The sequence below is a fragment of the Nycticebus coucang genome, chromosome 6 (assembly GCF_027406575.1).
Source record: "Nycticebus coucang isolate mNycCou1 chromosome 6, mNycCou1.pri, whole genome shotgun sequence".
Lineage (NCBI taxonomy): Eukaryota > Metazoa > Chordata > Mammalia > Primates > Lorisidae > Nycticebus > Nycticebus coucang.
The window spans coordinates 81596648-81623788 of NC_069785.1; the positions used below are offsets into that span (position 1 = coordinate 81596648).

Below are 27141 nucleotides of genomic sequence, written 5' to 3' on the forward strand. Positions count from 1 at the left end.
CAGGCCTTCCCTTGGAAAGCCACCCACCCTGGCTTCTGAGCCCTTCCATGTCCACATTAGGCACCCTCCTTCCCCTCATGGGTCAGGTCCCCTGCTAACCTACCCTGAGGGCAGCAGCCTTTTGGGGGGTGGGGGGGAGGCAGCTTCTAACTTGAGATTCCCCAAACCCACGATGGAGCCAAGCTGTCCTTTGGAATGGTAAATGCTTATTTATGTAAAATAATAATAAATGTTACACAACTGTCAGAATAAAAAAATACCTTTTCTGAGGGGGATGGGAGGAGAATAGCACCATTAGGGCACAGGGGCCCATGGTGGGCACTGAGGTCTGTGCGTCAAACAGTTGGTCTGTGTGTCCTGGCGCTGGTTCAGGCTGGGGTTCGGGTCAGCGGCGGGCGACCCGCTGCTGGCCCCGGGAGGGGGCACTGTGTCCGGGCAGGGGGCACGTGCGACAGCACTGGGTGCGGACGGTGGGCAGCTGGCAGCGGCCCAGGAGGCGCAGGGTCTCACAGAACCCGAAGGACAGACGGTCATGCTCACAACCTGCGAGGGAGGCAGAAGCAGGTAGGACAGAGATGCACGGCCCTGGAGTCTGGCTCCCCACAACCTCACAGAGGCCTCAACAGCCCCTCAAGGGCAGAGGGCCCTCCGTTTCTGGAGGGTCTCTTCTAAACCAGGAATTGCAAACCTGTCCCACCTCTCTTAGGCCTCTGGGCTCATGTTTCTGGAGAAAAGGCCCTGAGATACCCCACCACCACCACCCCAGCCACCTCACATGCCCATGAGAAGAGAAGAAGCCAGCCCAGACAGTGCAGAGTAGGTCTCAACCCTGGCCATCTAAGCCATCAGCAGGGACTGGGACTGAGCCAGGTCTGCTGGGATGGAGGGAGGCTGCAGGCCACTTGGCAGGGATAGAGGCCTGGCTGGGCCCTCCTGCCCCATGTCTATTTGGGGAAATGGCTTGCTGCCAGCCTCCTGGCTTTGTTCCCAATGCTGCTGCTGCTGCTGCTGACAGCCCCCAGCTGCTGCCCAGGCCATGCTCACTCCAGCAGACCTCCTGGGGCAGGGAACAGGAGGGCAATAGCCAGCCCTGAGCCTACACATCCCCTGGGCCCTGCAGAGGGCACGAGGGAGCAGCAGGCTCCTCTATCCCTGCCTGGCGGCAGCTCCCAAATACATAGCTGCAAACCTGCCTCCCAGTGGCACGGGCCACCTGGGACAAGCCACTTCACCTCTTAGGCCTCAGCTCCCTCCTGTTGATAATCCCATCTCCCAGGGCAGACAGATGCTGTGTCAGCTGCCCTGCCATGGTGACCACACATCCTGGAGTTTCCAGGCTTTGCACATGTCCTGCCACAGACCATCTAAACACTCTGGGAATTCTAGGGCCTCAGGGTCCAAGACCCGTCTCCGGATGCCCCTCCACCATTCACCAGTGGCAGAAATCCTGTCACCGTGGACAGTTCATAGTGCTGCCCAAACTCCTTACATGCCCTCCCTGTAGCCCAGCCCAGGACCTCTTGGCCAGGCCCGTCCTTTGTTCTAGGCCTGGGGGCCCTCAGTTCCTGTGCTGAGCCTCACCACCTGTGTCAACCACCTTGGATCTATAACTACCTAAGCCCTAGCCTTGAAGGCAAGAACAGTAGGCCCAGCACTAGGGCACGGTGGGGGCATTTCCACCAGGCCTTGAGGTAACGGGATGGGAGGCAGGGGTACAAGGTGCAGCAGTGGCCACTCTGGGCCTGAGCCAGTGCTGCAGGAGAGAACACTTGCAAGGGCAAGGGGATGGGCAGGCAGGTGGGCAGGGGACGGATAGCCCCTAGAGACAGGCTCTTCACACACACAGTGCTGAGCCTCTGGGTACCCTAGACTGGAAGATGCCAATCGTGCGATGGGGGACAGTGGTGACTGTGAGAGGGGTACCCATGCAATACTGGGTTCTACATAGACAGACCTTGATTCTGCAGTGATGGGGGTTACAGGAGGCAATGAGGGCGCAAAAGGAAATGGAGCCCAAGGCCACAGCAGTTGTGTGACCCAAGGCCAGCCCAGGTGTGATCCAGGGCCATGCAGTTTCCTGCAAACAGCACTGCTGGGGTGGCTGGGCCAGAGGAAGTGTGTGTGTATAGGGGGTGTCCAGAGACACCTCCAGCTCAGGCCTTTCTGCCAGGAGGTCCCAGCTGGCCCGGAAGCCACCGGCAGCTGGGAGCTAGCAAGACCCTGGGAGGGGCCCCTTCCTGCAGAGCCACTGTTCACCTCCAACCATCCTCCTCTGGCCAGGAATGGACAGGTCAGAGGTGGGGATGGGGGTCTTAGCCAGGCCCAGCCCTCACACAGCCTTGGGGCCATCTCTAGTTTCACTATGGGGACACTAAGACCCAGAGGGAAAGAGAGCTTACCCAAGGTCACACAACCACCAGGGCCCAAGGCCTGTCCTTATGCTCCCAAAAGGCTAAAGACAGCTGCCTGCAGGACACCCAGGTAGCTGCATTTCCCTCTGCTGACTCCTGGCACAGCCCCAGCTTCTGCACGGTGTCCTATGCCTTATATTGCAACATGGGCCAGCAAGTGCCATTGGGGTGATGGTGTCTCCCCACTTCCCTGTGTCCTTCCCAACCCACCATAACCCTGGGAAGGGGCACTCACGTGGAGGCTCAACCAGCTCACAGTCCTCGGTGCCACATGGCCGGGAGCTCTCAGGCCAGGCCTCATGGCCACACTGGTCGCTGTCTTCCTCAGGCAGCCCTGTCTGGGTGTTGACACACTTGACCAGGCGCCGCTGGATGCCACCGCCACAGAGGGCTGAGCACTGCACAGAGTGGGCAAAGGAGTGAGTGTCCCACATGTCCCCCACCGTGGGGAATCAGGCATCCTCAGGGGCAGTGCCACTCCTCTAAGAAGCTGTCCTTGAGCCCTGTTCCTGACTGGCCTCCCAGCCCCAGCTCTCTGCCTCCATGGAAGGCCCAGTCCTGCTCCCAGGGCCCACTGGGCACTGCCACCCCCTTTACTGCACAGTCTGCTCCTGCAGAGGGGTAGACATAGGGACAAGGGCAGCCCTCAGGGTCACGAGGCTTCAAGCTCCTCACACAGGACATGCCTGATGAGCCTGGGCAGGGGCCCTAGATGGAACCTGGATGCACCAGTGGGCAGAGACTTGGGTGGGACCCCTTGCGCCCAAGGGACACAGGGGAGGTGGTAGAAAGTTTTTATTCTTTTCAACGAGGGTCTGATATTTTTAAAAAGCCTTAAAAGTAAGTTTAATCTGCCAGTGTTTTGCCAAGCCTTTACTTCACTGTGTTACTTTATTAATCCTTGCAACCGTCCCATCCCATTGTATAGATGAGAAAATAGTGGCCTGGCAACCCTCCCATCCCATTCTATAGATGAGAAAATAGTGGCCTGGCAAGGCCAAGCAACCTGCCCAGGGTCACTCTTGGGCCTGGGTCAGGGCCAGACCTGTGATTCTTGATCCTCTCAGCAATAAACAGGCCTGGCAGGAAGGTCCTGCCCACCTGAAGCCCCTTTGCCAGTTCACCATTCCTGCCTCAGGATTTTGCCCCTGTTGTCCCATCTGTCCCTGTTCTTGGCATCACTGACCCTCCTTCAGGCCTCAACCCAAGTGCCCTCCTCCTTGGCCCCTCCCTGACATCACAGCACATGTCCATTTTTCTTTGTCCATGATTCTTCCTGGCAGGCTGTGAGCACCAGCAGGGTGGGACCTCATCTGGTCACCACTGTATCAGTAGCGGCCACAGGGAGCTGGTGCACACTGCACCCAAGAACTCTTCTTCAATGCACTGAGGCTCAGCTGGGGACCACTCCTCCTGCAACCCCCAACTCACCTGGCCCCAGGGCCCTACCACCCACTGTGTGCAGGGGTGGGTGTTGCAGGGCTGCGTGCTGGGGGGCCTCAGCGCCTCCTCGCAGAGGCCTGGCTCTGGGCAGGTCACCAGACGCTGCTGCTCACCGCCGCCACAGGCCTCAGAGCACTGGGTAGGCAGGGATGGGGTCAGGGAGCAGCCAAATCTGAGGGCATCCCTTAGCCTTACCCCAGACCCTGAGGCCTCACCTCCCTCCAGGAAGAGATGTACCAGCTGAGGCAGGGCTGGGCCCCGCAGCGCTGGTGGGCAGGTGGCTTGGCAGGCCCTGGCTGGCAGTGGAAGGGCCGCAGTGGCCGGAGGTCCCGTGTGTCCACACACTGTACATCCCGCACTGAGGATCCTCCACCACAGCTGCGGGAGCACTGTAGACCAAGGGACACATGTGACACATCCTGTGTGCATGCCACACACACCGCGGCCAACCCTCTCCCCCACCCAGGCGAATCCCTGAAAAGCCCCAGGGAGAGGCTGGCTCAGGCAACAGGTGGGATAGGACAAAAGGAAGACAAGCAAAGGACAGCTGGTGAAAGAAGTCTAGAGGAGGCCAAAAAATGCAGAGAAACACACCAGGCCAAACAAAGATGAAACAGTTCCCAGGAGATTAGGAATCAAATACGATCTGGTGCAAAGTCGTCCCCTGCCACGGAGAACACAGGCCACAGGGACGTAGGGCTCCACCCTGCCCAGGGCTGCCCGCCTAGCTCCGTCCTCACGCACGCACCTTACTCCAGTTGCCTGGGTGCCAGGCGGCACAGGGCCGCAGGTGGCAACGGCGGGCAGGCTGGGGCCGGCCAGCGGGAATGCAGTCCTCCTCCCGGCCTGAGCTACAGCGCACAGGCCTCCAGGCAGCACCCAGGCCGCAGGTGGTAGAGCACTGCAGGGTGCAAAGGCTGTGAGGGCCACGTCCCCTCCAGGCCTTCCTCACCAGCCAAGCCAGGGCCCTTTTTTAGGGCCTTTGTTCCTTATCTGTGAATTGGACTCTTCCACCCACCTCCCAAGGACACCGTGAGAATAAAAAATAAAATCCTCCCAGCAACTAAGTGTCCCTAGGGACCCTGTAGCACCACTATCCTGATTGCTCCCCACATGTGGTAGGCAAGGAAGTCTGGGTTGTAGTCCCAGATACCAAACTGCTGGGTAACCCAGAGGCACAACCAGCCCTGGTGGCCTCAGCCTGCCCCACCCAGCTCCAAACAGAAGGGGCTGAGTTTTCCCACAGAGACAATCTGGGGACTCCCTGGCTGACCCTCATGTGTGCCTGCCACTACCTTCCCAAACACCCCTGTATTGCCCCTCCCCACTACTCAGAAGGGTAACTGAGGCCTGATGGGCAGATTGGCCCCAGGGGCCTCTGGAGGGCAGAATAGTGAGCTGGACAGTGTTCTTCCCACCTCACCGGGCCTCCACCCACCACGGGCGGCCAGTTCCCTGCCCCCCAGGAGACAGAATGGCCAGGGCCTGTGTCTTGCTCTGCTCATTTTCAGATGAGGAGGTTGGACTGTTGGAAGTCTAGCACAAACACACAGCCCTCCTGACCTATGCCACTTGCCTGGCTCCAGTTTCCTACTTGCCAGCTGGCATTCCTGGCAGCTAGCAGGTCCATGGGAGACCCCTCCTCGGCCAGGCTGGGGTCCAGGGGCTGGGCCTCAGGGGCTCTGCTGCTGTCGGTGATACTGTTCTGATCTAGTGTGGACAGTAGCCCAGAGCTCAGGGTTGCCTCAGGGCTGGGGGACTCAGCCTGGCCCAAAGGTCCTGGGCTCAGGGCAGTCACCCAGGGCATGTGCCCTGTGCCAGTCAGGGTTGTCCCAAGGAAGGTCCCCGGTGTTGCCAGAGTCTGTAGGTCCCATAAGCCCAGTCCTGAGGGTGAAGAAGTGGGAGTCCCCAGCCCCAGGGGGCTGTCCCCACTCTTAATATCTGGTAGACCAGCTGTGGAAGGAAGGAGGTGAAGAGCCACAGTGGTCCACAGCTCACTGTCCACAGGCCCCGGAACACCCTCCAGAGCTGGCTTCCAGGCCACAGTGCCCCCTGTCCACAGCTCTGGCACATCAGGTCTAGGAGAGGAGGGTGTGGGTCCAATGGTAGGCAAAGGGGGCAGCATGGGGCTGGGTCTCGGGGGCAGGAGGGGTACTCTATGGCCCACAGGTTCCTCATCATCCTTGGAAACCTCATTGGTCCTGTCCTGCCATGGAGGGGGCAGCTGGCTCTGGCTGTCCTCCTCTACTAGGAGCTCATCTTGACCCCCAGGGGCAGCAGGTGTAGGCATGCCAAGGACTGAAGCAGGAGGCCAGGGCAAGCTGGGGAGCCCAAGGCCCAGGGCCCCCATAGGGGTGCCTTCTTCAGGCAAGAAATTGGCCAAGAGGATCTCAGGAGTTTGCTCCAAGGGTGGGGGCAGGGTGGGGCTGGCTTGCCTGGGCCAAGGGCTAGGGGACTGAGATCCCAGCACTCCTTCCTCCCCAGCCACAGGAGGCTCTGTAGCAGGCATGGGGGTGCCCACGAGGGGCCCTGCTGTCCTATGCCCTGTTCCCACTGGGACTATATGGGGCTCCTCGAAGGGATCATAGGACAGATCCTCATGGAAGTTAATGAAATTGTAGTCATAGTAGAAGTCATCGACAAACACAGGCCCTGGCAGGTCCAGGTCGTCCTCCTCGATGGCATTGCCCATGCTGGCTGGCTCAGGGGATGAGGGAGGCACAGGGCGTGGGGCCAGGTGGTGTGGGATGAAGTCGACCTCATTGAAGAGCTCATGGCTGGAAGAGCCGCTGCCTGAGCCTTCAGAGCCCAGCACGTCCGAAGGCTGAGGGCAGGGTGGCAGAGGGCAGGTGGCTTCGCTTGCTGGCTGCTGAGCCTCATCACAGGGGACGCCGGTGTCATTGGTGCAGAGGACACTTCGGTGCTGAGTGCCCACCCCGCATGTCACTGAGCACTGCAAAGGAGGCCAGGGTGAGGGGCTTAGGCCAGGAGGGGCCTGCTAGGGGACAGTAGGGCAAGGCGGGGTAGCCTGTCCACTGCCCCGTGGCAGAGGCTTCAGCCAGCTCTCTCTGGCCCTTCCCAACTCAAGACCATGGCTTGTGGCCATGACCTGCCCAGAGCTTCCTGATCCTGGAGGCTTCAGGGTCAGGGGCTGGGTCCTAAGGAACCAGGCAGTAATGACGGCACAAAAGCTGTCTGCCTGCCTGTAGCCCAAGACCAGGTCAGAGCCAGGTGCTGGACCCTTCCACCCTAGCACTCACCTGAGACCAGTTCCCTATGGCCCAGGTGGCTGGACAGGGCACATGGCGGTTGCAAGGGGTTTCGGCAGGGGGCCGGGAAAGGTGTTCACAGGCCAGTGGCTCCAGGGCGCTCTGTTCATCCAGCCCCACGCTGCGGATGCAGAGCACAGTCCGGCGGGAGAGGCCCCTAGGCCCACAGGAGCTGGAGCATAGCTGCCACTCACCTGCCCACCACCTGGCAAGGGGCACACAGGTGACATCAGACAGGTGACACTGATAGGCCCACAGCAAGGGCCAGGCCAGGACCCCAGGTACTCAGGGTGTAGGCAGAGCCTGGACTCGGTCTGGTGTATGGCTCTTCAGAGCCCCAAGCCCAGGTCAATGGCCTGTCCCTGAAGCCTGGTGAAATGGCACACAGCCTCCTCCATTCTACTACCCTTACCCCAGGGGAGGTGGGCAAGACCTGAGACCAATGTCCACATCCAGGGACCCAAAGAGTAGTGACCAGAGGTATCCAGTCTGGTGCTGGCTATACAGGGGCATTCCAGGTCCTAGATGGGGCAGGGGGCAGCCAGCCCTGGGGGTTTAGCCTGGAGAAGAGGCCAGAAGCCTGGCTGCTACAGGTGCCCATGGCAAGCTCAGGATGCCTGGGAGTCAGGGGCCTGGTGGGGCCTGTGCTTGGGGGTGTCACCTGGCAGGGCAGGGTTCCTCACTGCACTTCCGCTGGTGGTCATCTGGCCGGCCCAGGGGGTCACAGTACTCCTCATCCACGGGCCCCGCCTGCCGCTCTGTGCAATACACACTCTGCCTCTGCACACCTGGGAGACATACGCGTGCAGAGCTGGGACCCGGGCACCCACTGTCCAAGCTGCACTGCATCCAAAGACACCCTCTGCCCAGAACCCTCCCAGAACAGGGCCTCACTGCATATGCCAGGATGAAAGCAGGGCCCTTCCTCCTCCTTACTTCCCTCCCAGGGCTCACCCCTAACCCACCCCTGGCAGGTGGCAGGGTGTGAAGGTTTAATGGGGTGGGTGCCCAGCCCCACCTCTTCCTAGCTGAGAGGCCTTGGGCAGTAAGCATGGCCTCTCTGAACCTTAGTATACTCACCTGTGAAATGGGAGCAACAATAACACCTGCCTCAAAACTGTGGTGTGATCATGCCCGTGCAGGCTCAGCCTATGCCTGGCACATCCTACAAGCTCAGGTTACAGGAGCATGCAAACCCACCCATGGCATCAAGGCCGCTCTATTGTCTACACCCCTCCCGATGCACTCAGAAAAAGTCTGGAGAAAAACCTCAACACCCAGCTGGCCATTCCTCTGCAGCCCTGAAGCCCTGCAGCCCCCCAGTTTTGTGACTGTTCCTGGCCTTCACAGCCTTTTCCAGGGCCCGCCCTAGGTCTTTGCAGACCCTTCACCTGGGATAATCACTTCCATATTGCCCATTGAAGCCCAGTGGCAGGACCACCACTAGCAGGATCTGTCTTCACTCTGCCCCCTGCTCAGGGAGCCCTCCCTGAGCTCCCAGCCCCACATCCACGTCCCTCCTTCCTCCTGCTCAGGGAGCCCTCCCTGAGCTCCCAGCCCCACATCCACGTCCCTCCTTCCTCCTGCTCAGGGAGCCCTCCCTGAGCTCCCAGCCCCATATCCACGCCCCTCTTTCCTCACCAGCAGGAGGACTCTGACTTTGCCCTGGGCAGTAAGGGGACCTACTGATGCCATGCCCCACTGCAGCTCCTTTGCAACTACAGGGTCTGGGACACAGTCCGAGCACGGGAGAGAAAGGCCTGAGTCCCTTTCTGGGGACCCCTTCTCTTCTTCTTGCTCCTGTCTGGAGCATCACAAGAGGCAGGGGGAGGACAGCCCAGCAGCAGGGAAGGATGATGTGGTGATGAGCTGAGTGTGAGGGTTAGGTCCCTAAAGGCACCACCAGTCCCGCCAGTGTGGACTGAACACGCTGGCATGCACTTCCTGAGACAAACAGCCCTCATCTGCTCCAGCACTGGGCAGGTTTTAGAACTTACCTCTAAACACATTCCTAATTGGTCTACATTCAAAGCTACCAATTTGCTGAAAGAGAAGCCCTCTAACTTCTGGTGCAACAAAGGTAGTTGTTGGTTTTGGCCTTTGTAAATTTAAAGACAGAGAGGAAGACCACAAAGAGGGGGAGAGAGCAGGAATGAGCGGAGACCCAAGGACAGAGCAGGAGACACAGGTACACAGCGACCTGTGTGTGTCAGGGGAAGAGATCAGGGGCAGTGGGAGACTGGGGTCATGAGGGAATATTGTCAGATGGGGGAAGACCAAGGGTCTGGGGAGACTGAGGGCACTATGGGGAGGGAGTAGGACCGTTGGTATACTTTTCTCAAATGGTCAAGGACTAAGTCAGTGTGGGAGGGTCACGGGGGTGGATCTGTAGTTGGGTGGGGACAGCCTTGCCACTGTTGTTCCTCTTGCTCCCTGCAAGCCTCCCCGGGGCAATGGGAGGTGCCTCAGGTTCTAGGCCTCCGGAGGGCAGGGACAGCCTCAACTATGGCTTGGGGGGATGGGTCAAGTGTCCGATGTGGAGCAGAAGTACAGGCATGAGACCAGTCACCAGTGAGTGGGGAGCGCAGAGGGGGAGGACACCAGCAGCTGAGCCCTCACCACATGCCCACACTGTACCTCTTCCTATCTACCCTCCCTGTGGACCTATGAGCTGGGACCATCGCTAGCCCCATTTTACAGATGGAGAACTGAGGCTCAGGGAAGCAAAGTTCCAAACCCATGATGGCCTGACAGATAAGCAGCGTCCCTGCCCGAAGACAAAGCCCTTGCTGGCAGCAGCTATGCCTGCCCCTCTTCTCACCTGTGCCACAAGTGACCGTGCACTTGGTCCAGGGCCCGTAGTACCAGGAGAACTCTGGAGGTGTGGCCTCGCCATGGCCATGGACTTCCCTGTGGACGGTGTACTCATAGCGCACCCCGGGGTTGCTCTCCTGGAACAACAGCTGGGGCGGAAGGCAGGGACCCTGTGAGTGCTGGGCAGCCTCACCATCGGCCCTCCCAGTCCTGCCACCTAGGCTGAGCACCCTAAGGCACCTGATCCCAGACAACCCTGGCAACTGGGGCTACACACAGGGCTGCTTAGAGATGAGGAAGCCAGGTCAGAGGTTCCAGCAGTAGGGCTGCCCCAGGGCTCACCCCTCCAGGGTCACACCCTGCCCCAAGGGGCTGGGTCTAGGGACTGCACCTCTGCTCCCTCCACTTGGGCCTCAGGAGCAAGTACCTGGATCCAGACAGGTTCGTTGGTGGGTCCCGGGGACGTGAGGTTCTCCCAGTTGCCCATGCGTGCGTAAGTGAAGGTGGTCCCTGCCACCTGGTAGTCCCCATTCCACTGGATAGTCCAGCCACCATTGAGGAAGTACTTATCTGGGTCCTCACTCCGCAGCGCTAGGAAATTGGCAGCCTCAGCTACCTCCTCGATGCGGATCTCACGCGCGCCAGCTGGGATCAGCCCTATGTCCACATACCCTGTGGCCAAGGGTAATGCACAGGTTGTGCCCAAGGCCAGAGGGTTGGCTGCCTCCCCCCTCCTTTGCCTCTCTCTCCACCTGCCACCTGCTGATGCCACTGATTCCACTATTTGAGCTCCCCTAAAACATAGATGCTCAAATCTATCTTAGGTCACCAAAAGCTCACAAAAGTCCCCAAATCCTGCCTCCATGGCCCATACCCCTCTCCTGGGGACCTAAACTAGTCTTATTGTCATAAGGCTGGGTTCATCTCCAAACTCTGGGCCAGTAGAACCTTAATAAAGGTTCTGGGCCTCAGGACACGCTCCACATCCCTGCACTGCTGCTTTTGTCCCTTCGTGGAATGCCCCTTGGGCATCTGATACCACACTAAGCTCTTTATGTGTGTTAGCTCATGTGTAATAACCCACAGTACAGGTATCCTGTTAGCCCCATTTTACAGATGAGCAAACAGGCACAGAGACATCCTGCTGGGATATGACGCAGCCTCCACACTGCACTGTATCTCCAGGATGAAATTTACGTTTGTTGGCTTGGCAGTCAAGGCCTCCCTTGCAGCACCCAGACACGGCACATGTTTTCTGATCTCTAGGCTTTGGCACAAGCTCTTTCCTAGGTTGGAATGCCCCTCCTGACCTCGTCTGAGTCCTTTATGATTCAGCTCAACCTCCACCTCATATAGGAAGTCTTCCCTGACTCAGCGCTCTCACAGCCCTCTGGGCCTCCCTCCACTGCCTTTGTCACACTAATGGGCTATCATCCTGCCAGTCTGCAAAGTCTTCACCATTGTGTCCCCATCACCCAGCACACAGTCTGAGGCAATGTCTGCAAAACAGGCCCTGAGCCCAGGGAGTAGAGCTGGAGGGTTTCTGAAGAGTCACAAGAAGACAACAACCCCCTAGGGGCAAGGGGTCAGGGACACACAAGCCTGGCTGGCTCTGCCTGGGGCCCTTAAGACAGCAGGACACCCCATGAGAACAAGTCTCTGCACCTGGGCCAGGGAACCCCTGACTCCTATAAGAATCCAGACCATGCAAGGAGGCTTCCCTTTGCCATCTCTAGCCCTAGTGGGGACCACAGGGCCAGAGGTTGGGGCTTGGGAGAGGCAGGGAAGGGCCACCCAGTTAAGAGAACACCCCTCCCCTGCAGTGGTCCCCCTCATACCTAGGCCCTCAGCCTCCTCAAAGGTCCTGCTCACGGTGTGACAGGTAGAGCCGTTGCCATGGCACACACCACAGCGGTCCTCCATGGCGCCCGAGTCAATCTCAAAGTCACAGCCCACATTCTGCAACACACAGGGAGGGAGGCCCTTGTGCTGGACTGCAGCCCTCTGCCCCAGCCTCAGGGGCCTGCCAGGGGCAGGGGGAAGCTCCACCTTCTCTTAACTGGGTGGAGCAAGCATCGGGAACCCTCACCCTGGCCTGGGCCCTGCCCTGCCACAGCTGTGCCCTCTGACCCTCAGTTTCCTCAGATGTGACACAAGATCAATCCGTCCCTTAAAAGCGTGTCATGACACTTGTACTAGACTATTTATTGAAGCTCAATTTACAATTGCCAAAATGTGGAAACAGCCTAAATGCCCACCAACCCAGGAATGGATTAACAAGCTGTGGTATATGTATACCATGGAATACTATTCAGCCATTAAAAAAAATGGAGACTTTACATCCTTCGTATTAACCTGCATGGAAGTGGAAGACATTATTCTTAGTAAAGCATCACAAGAATGGAGAAGCATGAATCTTATGTGCTCAATTTTGATATGAGGACAATTAATGACAATTAAGGTTATGGTGGGGGAGGAAAAGCAGAGAGAGGGAAGGAGGGAGGGGGGCAGGGCCTTGGTGTGTGCCACACCTTCTGGGGGAAAGACATGATTGCAAGAGGGACTTTACCTAACAAATGCAATCAGTGTAACCTGGCTTATTGTACCCTCGATGAATCCCCAACAATAAAAAAAAAAGCGTGTCATGAGCAACATGAGACAAGAAATGGGGAAATTTTTACAGGAGGCTGTGGGTGGGTGGGGAGTGGGCACACCATTGGCTCCTGAGCAGAAACAGGATTCAATGTCCAAAGCACTGGATGTGACTCAGGAGCTGGTGCTCCTCTGAGCAGAGGCCTCACACCCCTGTGGCTTAGAGAGCAAGAAAGGGGCAAGTAGGTGGCTGGGGATGTGAGCAAGGAGCAGTGGCCACCATTGTCACTAAAAATAAGAATAGGAATTGTTACCAAATGCTGAGCACTTCTCTGTGGCTCAGGGCCCTGCCTGTCACCTGGACCACCTCACTTCACCCCTTTCTGTCCCCCAAAAAACTGCTGCCCAGGGTCAGCCAGCCCAGCAAAAGGTTGAGCCTCTGCCTATTTCCTGGTGTCCTGGTGGGGCTGTGCCAGCACAGGCTTACAGGGAAAAGCTGGGGGCAATTGCGGGGGTGAGGTGGGAAGGCAACGTTGCAGAGGCAGAAGCGGGGGGCAAGGGTGTGAGGCCCGACTGGGCGGGTCTCCAATGCCAGTTTTGCCTTAGATGTCGCAGGGAGGATAGGGTTGGCTGGAAAGCCCAGTGGTACAGCCTGGGGAGGGTAGGCAGAGGGGGACCAGAAGGGACCAGAGGAGAACAAGCAGACCTGGGGCAGTGGTGCTGGGAGCCCTCTTCCCACCCAGGCGCACCTTGCAGATACCATTGATGCAGAGGTCCCGACTGGCCTGGCCCTGGTAGCAGGGTGTGCCATCAACCACGGCATCCCTCAGCTTCTCAGCAAAATACTCGTTCAAGGGCCGGCAGTGTAGCTCGCAGGGGTTCACTGTGGGCCAAGTGAGGAGCCATGACGGACAGCCAGGGCAGGAGTTGTGGAGCTACCTGAAGACCTTCCATGACGCACCTCAGCCAGAGTCTCCCGAGCCGGGCTGCAGTCTGGCTGGGCTGGTGGCTCTCTACAAGGCTAAAGCCCTGGCAAACAGTGGGAACAGCCCAGGGCCAGGCAACTGGGCCTCCCGCCTACACCAGCCCTCTGAACCTCAGTGTCCCTGTGGGCAGCAGGACTCACCGTCACTGACCACAGGCACCCATGTGTGCAGCTGGCCCTTGTAGAGCATGGCGTCAAACTGGCTGCACTGGATGTGGCGGAAGGATGGGCGGCCAGGGGGGCAGGCTTGCAGGTTGCAGAGGCGGAAGCGTTTCCGCTCACCCACGCAGTATTTGCCCTTGTACTTGGGCCTGTGGGGGGAGCCAGGTGGGGGCCCAGTGAGGGCATAGTGGGTGCCTCCCACGTGGCCAGACCAGGAGTGAGCAGCTCCCTTCTGCATCCCTCACACCCAGAGGCCTCTGCTGCCTGTCCCTGCTCAGTCCTTGCTCATGCTGCCCACCCTCTGCCCCCCACCTGCTGTGTGACCATGGGCAAGCATTCAGCCACCCTCTGGGCCTCAGTTTCCTCATCTATAAAATGCAGCTGGGACTGCCTGGGCAGAGGGCTGCTGAGACCTGAGACAAGCAGTGGACATGACCGGCACCGGCTGAGGGGGCTTCTCTGTGTCTCCAGCCAGAAGATCCAGTGTCCCGAAGACCCCTGGAGTCCTCACACTCACTGCTGGTGGCAGCACTCCAGCTGGGTCAAAAGGAGTCCCCCAGCCAGCCAAGAGGTCTGCCAGAGCATGGTACCTGAGCTCTCTGTCCCCCTAGGCCAGGGCAGCTGGCCCAACCCAGGTCCACACCTGGAGGCCAGCAGGCGGGGACGGGAAAACCACTGTCTTTGCCAAGCACCAGGCCCCAGGTGGGCTGGTTCTGAACCATGTGCCTGCCCAAAGCAGCCTAGTGAAGAGGAGCTCAGCCAAAGGGGCTGGCAGCCCTCTGACACATGACACTGCTGGCCACTCACTGCATCTTCATAGCAAACCTTTCAGATGGGGAAACTGAGGCCCAGAGAAGTGAAGTCACTTACCTCAGGCCACACAGCCACCTATCAGTGCTATCCAATCTCATCCTGGACCCATGGTGGTAACTCTGATGCCACTAAGCAGCCCCAGCTGTGTGTTGCCTGTGGCCTAGGTGCAGGGCTAGACACCTTTGCTTTGTCAACTGCATTTATACCTGACAATGACTTCATCTGCTCCATTAAACAGACAGGGAAACTGAGGCCCAGAGAAGGATGCAGAAGGCCCTTGCCCAAGGGGTGAAGAAAGGATTTGAGCCCTGATCCATCCAGGGGCTATGCTCCTAACCACTGCCCTCTCCTGTCCCTCCAGCTGCTGCTTTGTTGAGTGACCTCTGGATGAGTCCCTCCCTTCTCTAGACCTCAGCGGTCGCAGATCTGCAAGGGAGACCCTGTCAGCCTCCGAAACACTCCCTGGAAGTGACCAAATGTGGCCTAGACACTCCAGGCTTGGCCATTATACGGACACTCCTAAGAGCTGGTGGCTGGGACATAGCAAGCTCCACACAACTGGCTGACTCTGCTTGAGTCCCTCGATCCCACACCCTGGGTGCCCCAGGGCCCCGCACTCACGCAGGCTGTGTGCACTGCCGCTCAGCGCTCTGCACACCCATGCCACAGCTCCGCGAGCAGACGGACCAGGCACTCCAGCCAGACCAGCCACCGTCCACAGCCTCGGGCCGGGAGCCCACAGGTACACATTCCCCATTGAGACACCACTACCGAGACAGACAGAGGTAGAGCACCCTCACTCCCAAGCCTGTCAGTCACCTGGATCACCAGTGACCCTAGTGAGAACGAAGTGTGAGGGAAGGCCCCAAAAGGCACAGAGGAGAAGGATCAAAGGCGTGAGAGAGGCCTCCTCACAATCACCCGTGCCCCAGGCCACACGGTGGAGCTGAGCAAGGAATAAAATAAGGTCCACATCCTGACTCTGAGCTGAAGACTTCTCAGAGAGTCATGGAATCAAGCCCTGCCCGCAATGCCTCAATTTTGCAGATGGGGAGCTGGGGCATAAAGAGCTGGGGTCTGCTGAGAGCACAAGCAAGATCGCAGGGTAAGGTTGACCTGAGGTACAGACATCCCCGCAGCTGGGGTTGGGGACATCCCCTACCTTGCTCTCCCCGCACCTGGTGCCGTCCACGGCTGCATCCAGCTTGGAGTGACAGGTGGTCCCCACTGAGCACCAGAGTGTGTGGCAGACATTCTGTGAGGAGGAGGGCACACTCTCACCCCCTCCCCAGTGCCATCACCCGCCCTGTCCCCTCCCTGTCCCCAAGAGAGTCCTCTGAGCACCCCTCCACATGGTAGGGGTCTGCTGCGGACATGATCACCCCCAAAAGCCCCCACTTACTTTCTTTTTTTTTGAGACAGAGTCTTACTATATCGCCCTCAGTAGAGTGCTGTGCCGTCACAGCTCACAGCAACCTCAAACTCTTGGACTTAAGGCGATTCTCTTGCCTCAGCCCCCCAAGTAGCTGGGACTACAGGCACCCACCACAACGCCTGGCTATTTTTTTTGTTGCAGTTATCATTATTGCTTTAGCTGGCCTGGGTTGGGTTTGAACCCGCCAGCCTCGGTGTATGTGGCTGGCATCCTAACCACTGAGCTCCGGGCGCCATCATCCCCCACTCATTTTCTGTCTACTCCCACCTCCCACCCACTTCCTTTCTACACCATGTGGGTTATGGGGTCCCTGGGCTGGGACTGAAACAAACCCGAAGAGCAGGTTTGCAGCTCAGAGTAGCCCTGCCCACTCCTCTAGAGAGACCCCATTAGAAGACCCCTTCAGGCGGTCTCAGGACCCACAGCACAGCTTGTCCTTCCCTCTGCAGGCCAGCACCAGCAGGGTTAAGGGACTTCCCCCAAGTCCCACAGTTGGCAAAGGATTGACCCAGAATTCAGACCTGGATCTGTGGCCACTCATCCTGGGCCTCTCCTGCAGGCCACTTTGTGTCTTGAGTTGTCATACAGGGGGACTAAGCCCAAGCCAGACAGGGCTCCTCTCAGGCTGGTATGTGTAGGCCAGTGAGGGCTATGATCGGAGGCTCCTGTCCTTTGGGTCCCCAACACCCCCCATGCCAGATGTGCTCACTCACGTCCATGTCATCACAGAAGGCAGAGTAGGCCCCGTACTGAAGGCGGCACTGGTGGCTCACATCATAGAGGACACCAGGTGGTACTGCAGGGAAGTCAATGACGTCCTTGGCAGGAGGGTCGTCCAGGCACAGGCCCCACCCACGGCTAGAGAGGTCAGATGGGAGAACATGGTGAGGGGACAGTCTGTGAAAGCTACAAGAGGCCTCGGTGCCCAGGAGAGCAGGTGAGGTGAAAATGGCAGAGCCCTGAACTTGTTGGGGACTTCCAGGCATTCTTGCCCTCTCTATGCTGCCCCCAAGCCCAGTGCCAGGCTGGACACAGGCTATTTACGTACCCTTCTCTAGCCCCACTGATGAAGCCTCTCTCCTTGAAATGCAGCCAAAGGGCTCTTCTCTCAGAAGGCCTCCTAGACCATCAGGCCCTCACATGGCCTCGCTCTGAGTCCCTGCAGCTCCTGGCCCCAGCCTAGACCTTAGAGCCAGGCCAGACAAGGGTCTGGAGAACATCACGTCACAGCTGATTTGACAGAGAGCTTCTGACAGCTCCACCTGGGCAGAGGCCTAGGGCCATCTGTGGAAGGACAAGCTCCCTGCCCTGGGAGAAAGCCCACGGGCCATTGTGCCGACCCCTACCCTACCGTGGGGCTGGCCCCTGCCTACCCCTGCCTTCCTCTAGCCAACGATCCCTGGCAGCAACAGGGGCAGGGCAGACCTGAGCAGGCACAGTTTGCATCCATCACAAACTCCAGCTGGTAGGGTGGTGTGAGACAACGCTGCTCAGACAACGGCACAGAGCAGGGAGTGTGGAGGTGAAGGGCCTGGCCTATGTCTGCTTCTGCCACCGCCCCGCCCTGTGCGCTCAGGAACAACTACTGCCTCTGGGACCAGGGACCATCCTGCTATCCTTGCTGGGTCCCGGGCAGGCCCCACTATGGCGACACTTAGGAGCACGAGTGCCCTGGCACGCTGACCAGCCCACCCAGGACTCCCTGCTGTCCTGAAGAAATTGGAGGGTCTGGGAACCTTCTGGAGGCTGCACTGACTATGGAGAATTGAGCCAGGAGGACAGTCAGGATTTGGGGGAGGCCCAGGCAGCAAGGACGTGGACAGAAGCAACAGAGGGAGGCAGGACTTTTGGAACTTGAGGCCCATGGTTGGGCAGGGGTGGGCAGCGCAAACCCTCTGGTTCTCTAGGTTGGGAGGCCTGAGGGCAGCTAGTGCCAGGCCAGCAAGCCAGGATGCGCATACACTCATGGTTGGGGAAGGCAGGGCTAGAGGAGGCACAGATAAGGAGGGTAGGGGGACAGATCCTGGGGTCTAGCAGGGAGAGGAGATACCACAGGGTGCAGAGAGGCTTGGGAGAAGGTGACGGGGTCAAGAAGCAAGGCCAGTGCTGCTAGCAGCAGGTGTGGGGCCAGGCTGGGAGGAGGCCAGGCCCTGGAATCCTAGATTCCAGGTTTTAGCCTGGAAGCTGGGAGGCGAGGGGAGGGCTGGGAGTTTTGTATGGTCTCTAAAGTCCCCTAGCCAGTGACAGGCCCCTGGCTCCCAGAGATACAGGGAACAAAGCCAGGTGACTAGACTCTGAGTCTAGGGGATCCTCCTGGAATTAGCTGGACCTGTGCTGGCTGGAAATGGATCCCTCTAACATGGGAGTAGGCAAATGACATGGGATGTGGCCCTTGTGTCTCAGGTGGGCACAAGCTAGGCTTGGTGTGTACCCTCCCATTTGCGCCTCACAAGGTCCTGGGCAGAAGACTCTAATTAGTATCTTTTCTACACACACAGGGCCCAGAGCAGAGTCACTTGGCCCAGGTCACATGAAAGGAAAACGATGGCCAGGATCTGAAGCCAGCGCCACATCGTGTCCATCTCTGGGCTGCCCCCAGCACAGGGCTCCTCCCCTCTAGCCACAAGCCCACCTCAAATACTTCACCCCAAATATAAGTTCAGATGTGTGCCAGCTGAGTCCTGGAGCTAAGAAGGGAGTATCCAGGGTGTTCCCAAAGCTTGAGGCTCCCAGGGCCTGGACCCAGGACAGAGCGTCAGCTGGGGGTGGTGGGGTCAGCACAGCCCTGGGTTTCCTCCTCCCCTCTAGTGAACTGTGACTCAAGGATGTGGCCCGAGGCTCACCCTCTGTGACCCAGATCCAGCCAGTGGGCTACCTGACACACGATGAGATCTCTGATGTGCCCCAGCCCACAACCACCCTTTGCTTAGGGCTGGACCCAGTGCGTAAGGGCCTGTTCCTAGGCAGCTGGAATGACAACCTGTCAGGCCCACGCTGCATGTGTGAGAAGGGAGGGGGCATGAGGCAAAGACTCTAACAGGCCCCACAGGACCCATGGCCAGAATCAGGGCCATACTCAGGACGAGGTACTGCTTGGGACACTGGAAACCCAAATTTCACTCTCTGCTCAGCTGTGGATGCCTGCAGCCCTGGGCCACCCCTCACCCTCTCTGGGCATTCAACTACTCATCTGAAGAGTATAAGAGGCTGATTCCAAAATAAAGATATAAATAGCACTGTCTACTTGGGAAAAATCACACAGGCAGCCAGCAGCCGGCCCTTCCTTCCTGTGGCTGGCCCACTGCCAGGTTTCTCATGCTGCTGACACACGCCAGGGTCCCCAAGCCTGTCAGCCTTTCCCCTCTGCCCCTCTCCTCATGCTAATTATAGTGGGGCTGGGCAGTCCCACAGAGATCACAGAGTCGCCCACCTCCTATAGGAAAGACCTGAGTGCCTTCCTCTCTCACCACTCCTGGTTCTGAGTGTGGAGTTGTAGGTGGTGAGGCCACAGGGCCCCACACACGATTGGGCCTGCTTCTTTCCCTCAGACACCCTGCTTCCAGGGCCTCTCCTCCACAACCCCCATCCCAGCTGAGGCTCAGGAAATGCTGTGACCTCTTCCCTTAAAGCAGTTCTCAGCCCAGAAAGGTTCTTGGAGTTTTTCAGGCTAACCTAGGACTGGCTCTGGAAGCTTCCCTCCAGGCCTCTACTGCCTGCTGAAGATTCTTTACTCTACCCACATTCCTGGTCCTGGCAGGCCCTGCCTCCACCGCAGCACCCTTCTTCCACAGGCGTTCCCACAGGCCTGTGGAGGGCAGCTCTAGGGCTCCTTCGCCAAGAGGCGTTCCCCTGATCCCACATCCCACCCACAAGAGCTATCTGCCATAGTTAGTTATCTGCTAGTTATCCCGAACTGTCATCTGTCTTTCCCCCCCAGCTGGTGAGGGCCTTGAGGCACCACATCTGTCACCCTTGCCACTGTACCTACACAGGGCCTGCCGTGCATGGGTGTCTGTGGACACAGCAAGACCAAGAGTTTGCATTCAGCCTTGTCTGGGTCTACGCAGCCCGATAAACGTCTATTTGCAGGAAGCCGGGGGGTGTACAGTCCAGTGGGGTAGGGTCTATGGCTGCCTGTGAGATTCCCCTGAGCCCCAGAACCAATGCCCAACCCCCACATTTGGCATTTTGTATAAATCCCACTCATTCTGTCCCCCAGCCCGCTGAGATGGGGCCTGTCCTCTTTCTTGTCCCACCCTCTGCTATGAGAGAGACTGGTACCACTCTGCCCACCTGGGCACCCCCTTGCCTTCCACCTTCTTCTGGGCCCAGGGAACATGCTGCTCCTGGATTCCCAGGATGCAGAGGGGAAGACATAAAATGACCTGGGGCAGAGATTCTCCCTCCCAAGCACAGCTCCACTTGTGGGGCACACATCTTTCTTCCTAGTGCCAAGGCTCTGGGAGGCCCCAGTGCTCTAGCTCTCACCCTGTCCCCCACCCTCACTCCGGGCCCTGTGCCAAGTCCCTTACACATTCCAGCAGCTGAATGAAGACAGAGACTCATCTGTCTGTCTGTTCTGGAGCCAGGGTGCTGGGTGGCACCCTGAGAGGGGACAGCTGGGAACAACCCCTGGGGCTGTGAGGGGGTGGCTCCGATTCTGATTTTCCAAACTTTCTCTCATTCTCCACCCCTTTCTGGGGGAGGAAACACACTCTTCTCCCCATCTTTGGAGGACCGCTTCCCTGGTTCAAGTCCAGCATATTAGTTCAATACATAATAGATACTATGTATTGAATACTTAGCACATGGTTGGCACTGTGCTAAACATTTCACAAGCTTGCTCATTTAATGCTTGTGTAGGGTACATGACACCCCTGTCTTTGGAGGCTTAAAGGATAAAGCAACTTGCTCGCCAACATGAGTGAGCCAGAGTCTAGCTCTTAACCATCAAACTAAACTTCTTTCTCTGCTCCCAAACCCACTCCCCACTCCAGGAATCCCCCTCCTACCAGGGGGCCAGCATCCTTGCTCACTCTTCTGTCTCTAATGGACCTGGTCCATCCCTGCTTAAACCCCACAGTGAGTGAACTTTAAGAAAAATGTGGCACAATGAGCAGATTTATCTCTGCTCCCTTCCAAAACCCCACTACAGTGAACATGGAGGAATAAACTAGGCGCAAACCCACAAGGGCAAAGGGTAAGGGAGAAGTGATTATGGCAAGTGAGAGATTTCAACAAAGTTCTGGAGGCTAGAAAGCAGGAGGGGTGGGGAGGAGCAGTAGCAAACCTGCAGGGAGAAGCCACCCAGAGCAAACCAGGAAAGATTCAGGAATTAGAGTCCTAGGAAACCCAGGGGCCTGGGGGCCAGTAGGACTAGAAACAGAAGGCTGGTTGAAAGTCTGTGAGAACCAGCCAGACTCAGGGTGCCCTCCATAACCCTGAGTGGCCAGGAAACTGCCACCTCCCTGCCCAGTGAAGGCCAAGGGTCACTCTCTGGAAAGCTGAACCAAAAGGATCTGGCCTAGGAACACCACACACAGATGACAGCCCAAGGCAGAGGGATTTTACAGAGAAAAGTGAAACGTCAGGACACCTGCCTCTTCCCTATTTGGATGCCTAAATGCTGCGGCCACACCTACACTCTCCCAGGAAAAGACTAGAGGAGTTTCAAGCTATAACCCAGTTACAACCTAAGAATAGGGAGAAGGGGGAAAGGGAGGGGAGGGAGGGAGGAGGGAGGTGGAGGGAGGGGGATTGATGGGATTACACCTGCGGTGCATCTTACAAGGGTATATGTGAATCCTAGTAAATGTGGAATGTAAAGGTCTTAGCAAAATAACTAAGAAAGTGCCACAAAAGCTATGTTAACTAGTGTGATGAAAATGTGTCAAATGGTCTATGAACCAAGTGTATGGTGCCCCATGATCATACTAATGTACACAGCTATGATTTAATAAAAAAAAAAAAAGACTAGAGGAGTTGCCCCCCACCCCCACCCCAGGAAAACTAACTCACTCAGAACAATGACCCCAGAGACATTTTAGGATCTCCTAAAAAACAGCCCTATGTGTCCTGCCCGAGTCCATAGGCCTCCCACCGGCATATCTATGTCTCCTTCTCACATGAAAAATATGGCCAAGACACTTGAAGAAAAACTTTAACATGAAGAAATTTAATTTCAACTCATTTTATTATTTTGGGGGACAGAGCCTCACTCTATTACCCTGGGCAGAGTACCATGGCATCAGCCTTGCTCATAGCAACCCCAAATTTTGGGGTCAAGTGATCCTCCTGCCTCAGCCTCCTGAGTAGTTGGGACTACCGGCAACTGCCACAACACCCTACTAGTTTTGATTTTTTAATTTTAGTAGAGATGGGGTCTCACTCTTGCTCAGACTGGTCTGGAACTACTGAGCTCAAAGGATCCTCTTGCCTTGGCCTCCCAGAGTGCTAGGATTATAGGCATGAGCCACCATGCCTGGCCCTGAATGCTTTTTTAAAAAACAATCCATGGGGCGGCACCTGTGGCTCAGTGAGTAGGGCACCAGCCCCATATACTGAGGGTGGTGGGTTCAAACCTGGCCCCAGCCAAACTGCAACAAAAAATAACCAGGTATTATGGTGGGTGCCTGCAGTGCCAGCTACTCAGGAGGCTGAGGCAGGAAAATTGCCTAAGCCCAAGAGCTGGAGGTTGTTGTGAACTGTGATGCCACAGCACTCTACTGAGGGCAAGAAAGTGAAACTCTGTCTCTTAAAATAATAATAATCCAAAGGAAACAAAAATATTTCAGAGAGAAGAAAAAAATAAAATCCATTTAAGTAATCACTTCAGAAAGATAAAATACTGTACTAGTGAAAGAAGAACAGGATTTAAAAAAAGGAATACACGTCTGCCATCTCAAATCTGAAAATGTAAGATCTGAAATGCTCCAAAACCAAAATGTCCTCAGTGCCAACATGATGCTCACAGGAAATGCTCACCAAAGCATTAGAGATTTTGGATTTTCAGATTTGGTATCCTGAACCTATAATGCAAACGCTCCAAAATCCAAAAAAATCCTAAACCTAAAACACCTTTGGTCCTAAGCATTTTCACATTATGGGTAAAGATACTCAACTTGAATTCAGTGAATAGGAAAGTTAAAAATTTTTAAAGTAAAACATAAAAAAAATTAATAGAAGGGTTGTAAGATGAAGATAAAGTGGATTTCTCCCAGAAAATAGAAAGATAAGAAAGAGTAAAATAAGAAAGTGAGAAAACAGATGAATATTAAGAGTTCCAGAAAAAAGGGCAGCGCCTGTAGCTCGAAGGAGTAGGGTGCTGGCCCCATATGCCGGAAGTGGCGGGTTCAAACCCAACCCTGGCCAAAAGAAAAAGAGTTCCAGAAAAAGAAAACAGAAGATAGAAAATGATCAAATAAATAATACAAAAACATTTCCAAGAACTGAAAGACATGAGTTTCTAGATTAAAAGGGCCCAATGAGCAGCCCCCCAAATTAAAATAGACCAAAGCACATAATTGTGAAATTTAAAATCAGAAGGAAGGAAGGAAGGGAGGGAGGGGGCGAGGGAGGAAGGAAAGGAAAAGAGAGAACAAGTGAAAGAGTGAGAGAATCCTAAAAGTTTCTCCATAGTTAAAAGGTAATATTCAAAAGCTTGGGAATCAGAGTGGCATAGGACTGCTCCATAGCAATGATGGAAACCAGGAGACATTGGAAAAATACCTTTGACATCTGAGGGAAGTAAATTCTAACCTGGAATTTGATCTCAAATCAAACTATCAATCAGATATAAGAAAAGAATAAAGATACTTTCAGAGAGGCAAATTGCCCCTCTGCACGCTTTCTCACAAAGTTACTTCAGGATGTGCTCCACCCAAACAAATAAAAAATCAAAAAGCTACCCTCCCAAAAGTAGTTCCAGGGATCTGGCTGTGCGCCTATAGACAGTGGTTAGAGTGCCGGCCATATACACTGAGGCTAGTGGTTTCAAACCCAGCCCAGGTCAGCTAAACAACAGTGACAACTACAACAAAAAATAGCCAGGCATTGTGCTGGGCACCTATAGTCCCAGCTGCTTGGGAGGCTGAGGCAAGACAATCGCTTAAGCCCAAGAGTTAGAGGTTGCTGTGGACTGTGACACCATGGCACTCTACTGAGGGTGACATAGTGAGATTCTGTCTCAAAAAAAAAAATAGTTGCAGGTATCTAGGAAACAGGAAGCCCCTCCATGACAATCTTAGGGTAGGCCTAGAAAGCAACCAGTCCAACCCGGAGGACACAGTGAAGTTGGGGTTAAACCCCAGGAAAAAAAGAGAGCTGGATTATCTGGTAGAGATTGCTTTCTAGAAAATTGGATTAAGAGACATTATAGAACTGTTAAAAGAAATGGAAGACTTTTAGAGAGGCAAAGAAAATCAAGTAAATAAAAAGACTTGTTCTTAAAATGAAATGTCAACATTTGGTTCATGGATGAAGACTTACACAATGATAATAATGAAAACAATGACTATGGACCTAAAGTACTTAGGTTAACACTATACTGAGATGGGAGGGGACAAACATTTGTGCAGGAAATAATGTGGAGTGCTAAATGCCAACCGTCTAGGTGATATCTCAAGAATCAAAAAATAGCAAGCGAGGAACGCTTTCTGGAAAAGGAAAGTAAGTATTTAGAAAAAGCTAAAAGAGTTAAGCTTAAAAGCGAGTGCCTAGAGAAAAGCAATGGAGAGTAGGGAGGGGCAAGGCAGGTAGGTAATTTAATGCTCTGCCACTGGCACCTCGCTTAGTATCTTTGACTTTGTGCTTTGAAGGTAAAGTCTTTCCTCTGATGGGACAAAGGGGCATGTGTGTGAGCAGACACCGCCAGGTCCGTATTCACCATTCCTTGCCACCTCACTTGTATCTAGCATCCAATTTGCCCCAAAAGCACAGAATCTACAGTGTGCAGGGTTCAGGGAGAATCACAGCAAGAAGACAAGCATGTTATGTCTAAGCCACAGAAGGGGGAGAGGGATGCTGAGAGGCCACACTTGCCATATGAATCAGAAATGCAGAATGAAGGTGATGACCAAGGAGTTCTGTCATCCTTTTTATCATGTTCTTCTCTATATTAGCCAATGACTACACTGAAAATGATGACTACAGGAGGAGAGGGAAAGAGAGGGTACCCCGTTATTCCCTTTCAGTCTTTCCTTCCTCATCAGTAAGCTGAAGGTAGACAGTGTTGGTAGAGTGTGCATGTGTCAAGGAGTGAGATGAAGCCCATCCAGTTAATTGGCTTTCTTGTTTGGGGGGTTATTTTTTTTAGACAGTCTCACTCTCTTGCCAAGGCTGAGTGCAGTGGCATCATCACAGCTCACTGCAGGTTCCATCTCCTGGGCTCAGGTGATCATCCCACCTTAGCCTCCCAAAGTGTTGGGATTACCAGCATGAGTCACCATGCCCAGCCAGCTGTATTAGTTTTGTGTAGCATTTCCACTGTGGTGGTATATATGAGCTATGGGAGATGAACGGTACAATTTCGGTGGTTCTATATGTAAGTTAAACACTCTCATATTTGCACCTAAAACTGGAACTGCACAAATAGAAATGAGAGGTAAAATATAAGTTTCTTACATAGAACATTAAATAGCAAATAAAATACACCACAACAAATTAAGAGAATGCAAAAGAAAGGTCAAAGCTTTAGAGTTCAGCCCTTGAGCAGCACTTTCTCCCTGCATTTCACTGGCCCACGGGCTGGGCTGTGCCTCCTCTGGCTTCATCTCCTTGGCATACCTCGCCTTTCCCTGAAAACTACTCTGTTTCTACATGCCTGCAGGTCTCTGCACAGGCTACCTCTAGCAGAAGGAATTTTATCTCCCTTCTGGACAATTGTGAACTTGATCAGACATCAAGATTTAGCTCAACTGTCCCTTCCAGGAGGACGATTGGGACCCCAGCCCCACATCTTTATCAGGTACCCCTCTAAGCTCCCCTCCCATACCCAACACTGCAGTGACACTGCATCTCCCTCTTGGACTGTGACCTTACATAAAGTGTGGGTGCCCCAGGCTGGGTGAGGGACTTACTCGAGGAACCTGGTGATGTACTCTCGGCTGCAGCGGGACCAGGTGAGGGAAGCAGCGTCGTACAGGAGCTGTGGAGACATGATGAAAGGCCGTTTCCCAACAGGCTCACAGTCATTGCCGCTTCCGTCATGCTGAATGCCAAAACTGTGTGAGAGCACAGGCCCCAGGGGCAGGTGAGCCGGAGGGAGCTATCAGCCTGCCCCTCCCCCAGAGACCTACGAGGTATACAGTGTTAATTCCCAGGGCCAACTCTGCTACCAAATGGCTATGGTCTTAAGAAGGTCACCGGCCCTCTCCGAGCCTCAGTTTCCTCAATGCAAAACGAAGGTATGACAGCTAGTGTCCCGAGGGGGTCCACTTTCAGGTGTACCCGCCTGAGCCAAAAGTGAGGGCCAGGACCCAGAGCAGCCCTCTCTTGCCCAGGGGTTGGCCCGACATGACCCCTGCAACCTCACTGACTTAAGAGCAGTCCAACAGGACCCCCCCGCCCCCACCTCCCCGATACCCAGCTCCTATCCCAAGCCTGTGTGCTGGAGTGAAGGGAGATAAGCTGCTGCATCACGGAAAAGGCCCAAGAGATCATCCCCAGGAAGGACAGGAAGAGAACAGTGGTGCCAGGCACCATGCTGAACACGTTTGGAAATGCTGTCTAACTCACTCTTCATGATTATCCCCAGAGAGGCCAAGGAACTAACCCGGAGAACACAGCCAGGATATGACAGAACACGGCAAAGTGAATCCTTCTATTGCCATGAGCAACTTCAGGGACCCGCAGGAACGGCCATCACCCGGGGAACCCACACATCTGAATGGATTACCCCAACACCTCTGACCAGCAGAGCTCTCTGAGAACCTGCCTTCATCAGCTTGCTGGACAACCTAAGATGCTGCCATATTCACCAGATAAACAGGGTGGGCACAGGTGGCTGAGGCTGGGGCCACACTCAGATGTGAGGGGCCCAGGCAGCAGTATCAGTCAGAGAGAGCTTTGGGCATGACTGAATCCAACCCCCTCAATCTATAGGAGGCGCTCAGAGGCCCAGAGAGGGCAGTGAACTGGCCTAGGGTCACAGAGCAAACAGGAGAGGGATGGAATAGGGACCAGGATGGAATAGGAACCAGGAGTGAAACAGATAAGCAC

At 55.6% G+C, this 27141-nt stretch overlaps 1 protein-coding gene across 1 annotated transcript in view; it reads right to left on the reverse strand.

Moving 5' to 3' along the window:
• Positions 1 to 243: 243 nt before the first annotated feature.
• Positions 244 to 27141, reverse strand: part of ADAMTS7 (ADAM metallopeptidase with thrombospondin type 1 motif 7) — a 47785-nt gene continuing 20887 nt past the window's right edge. Inside the window, exons 8-24 of the mRNA XM_053595069.1 lie at positions 26001 to 26144; positions 16638 to 16782; positions 15652 to 15744; positions 15111 to 15256; positions 13656 to 13825; positions 13279 to 13412; positions 11776 to 11896; positions 10365 to 10609; positions 9945 to 10086; positions 7785 to 7911; positions 7115 to 7328; positions 5431 to 6807; positions 4603 to 4755; positions 4070 to 4243; positions 3843 to 3989; positions 2647 to 2809; positions 244 to 543 (exon numbers count right to left, since the gene is read on the reverse strand). Of these exons, the coding sequence (XP_053451044.1) occupies positions 386 to 543; positions 2647 to 2809; positions 3843 to 3989; positions 4070 to 4243; positions 4603 to 4755; positions 5431 to 6807; positions 7115 to 7328; positions 7785 to 7911; positions 9945 to 10086; positions 10365 to 10609; positions 11776 to 11896; positions 13279 to 13412; positions 13656 to 13825; positions 15111 to 15256; positions 15652 to 15744; positions 16638 to 16782; positions 26001 to 26144 (3853 nt within the window). The 3' untranslated portion in view covers positions 244 to 385. The remainder of the gene's footprint in view (positions 544 to 2646; positions 2810 to 3842; positions 3990 to 4069; positions 4244 to 4602; positions 4756 to 5430; positions 6808 to 7114; positions 7329 to 7784; positions 7912 to 9944; positions 10087 to 10364; positions 10610 to 11775; positions 11897 to 13278; positions 13413 to 13655; positions 13826 to 15110; positions 15257 to 15651; positions 15745 to 16637; positions 16783 to 26000; positions 26145 to 27141) is intronic.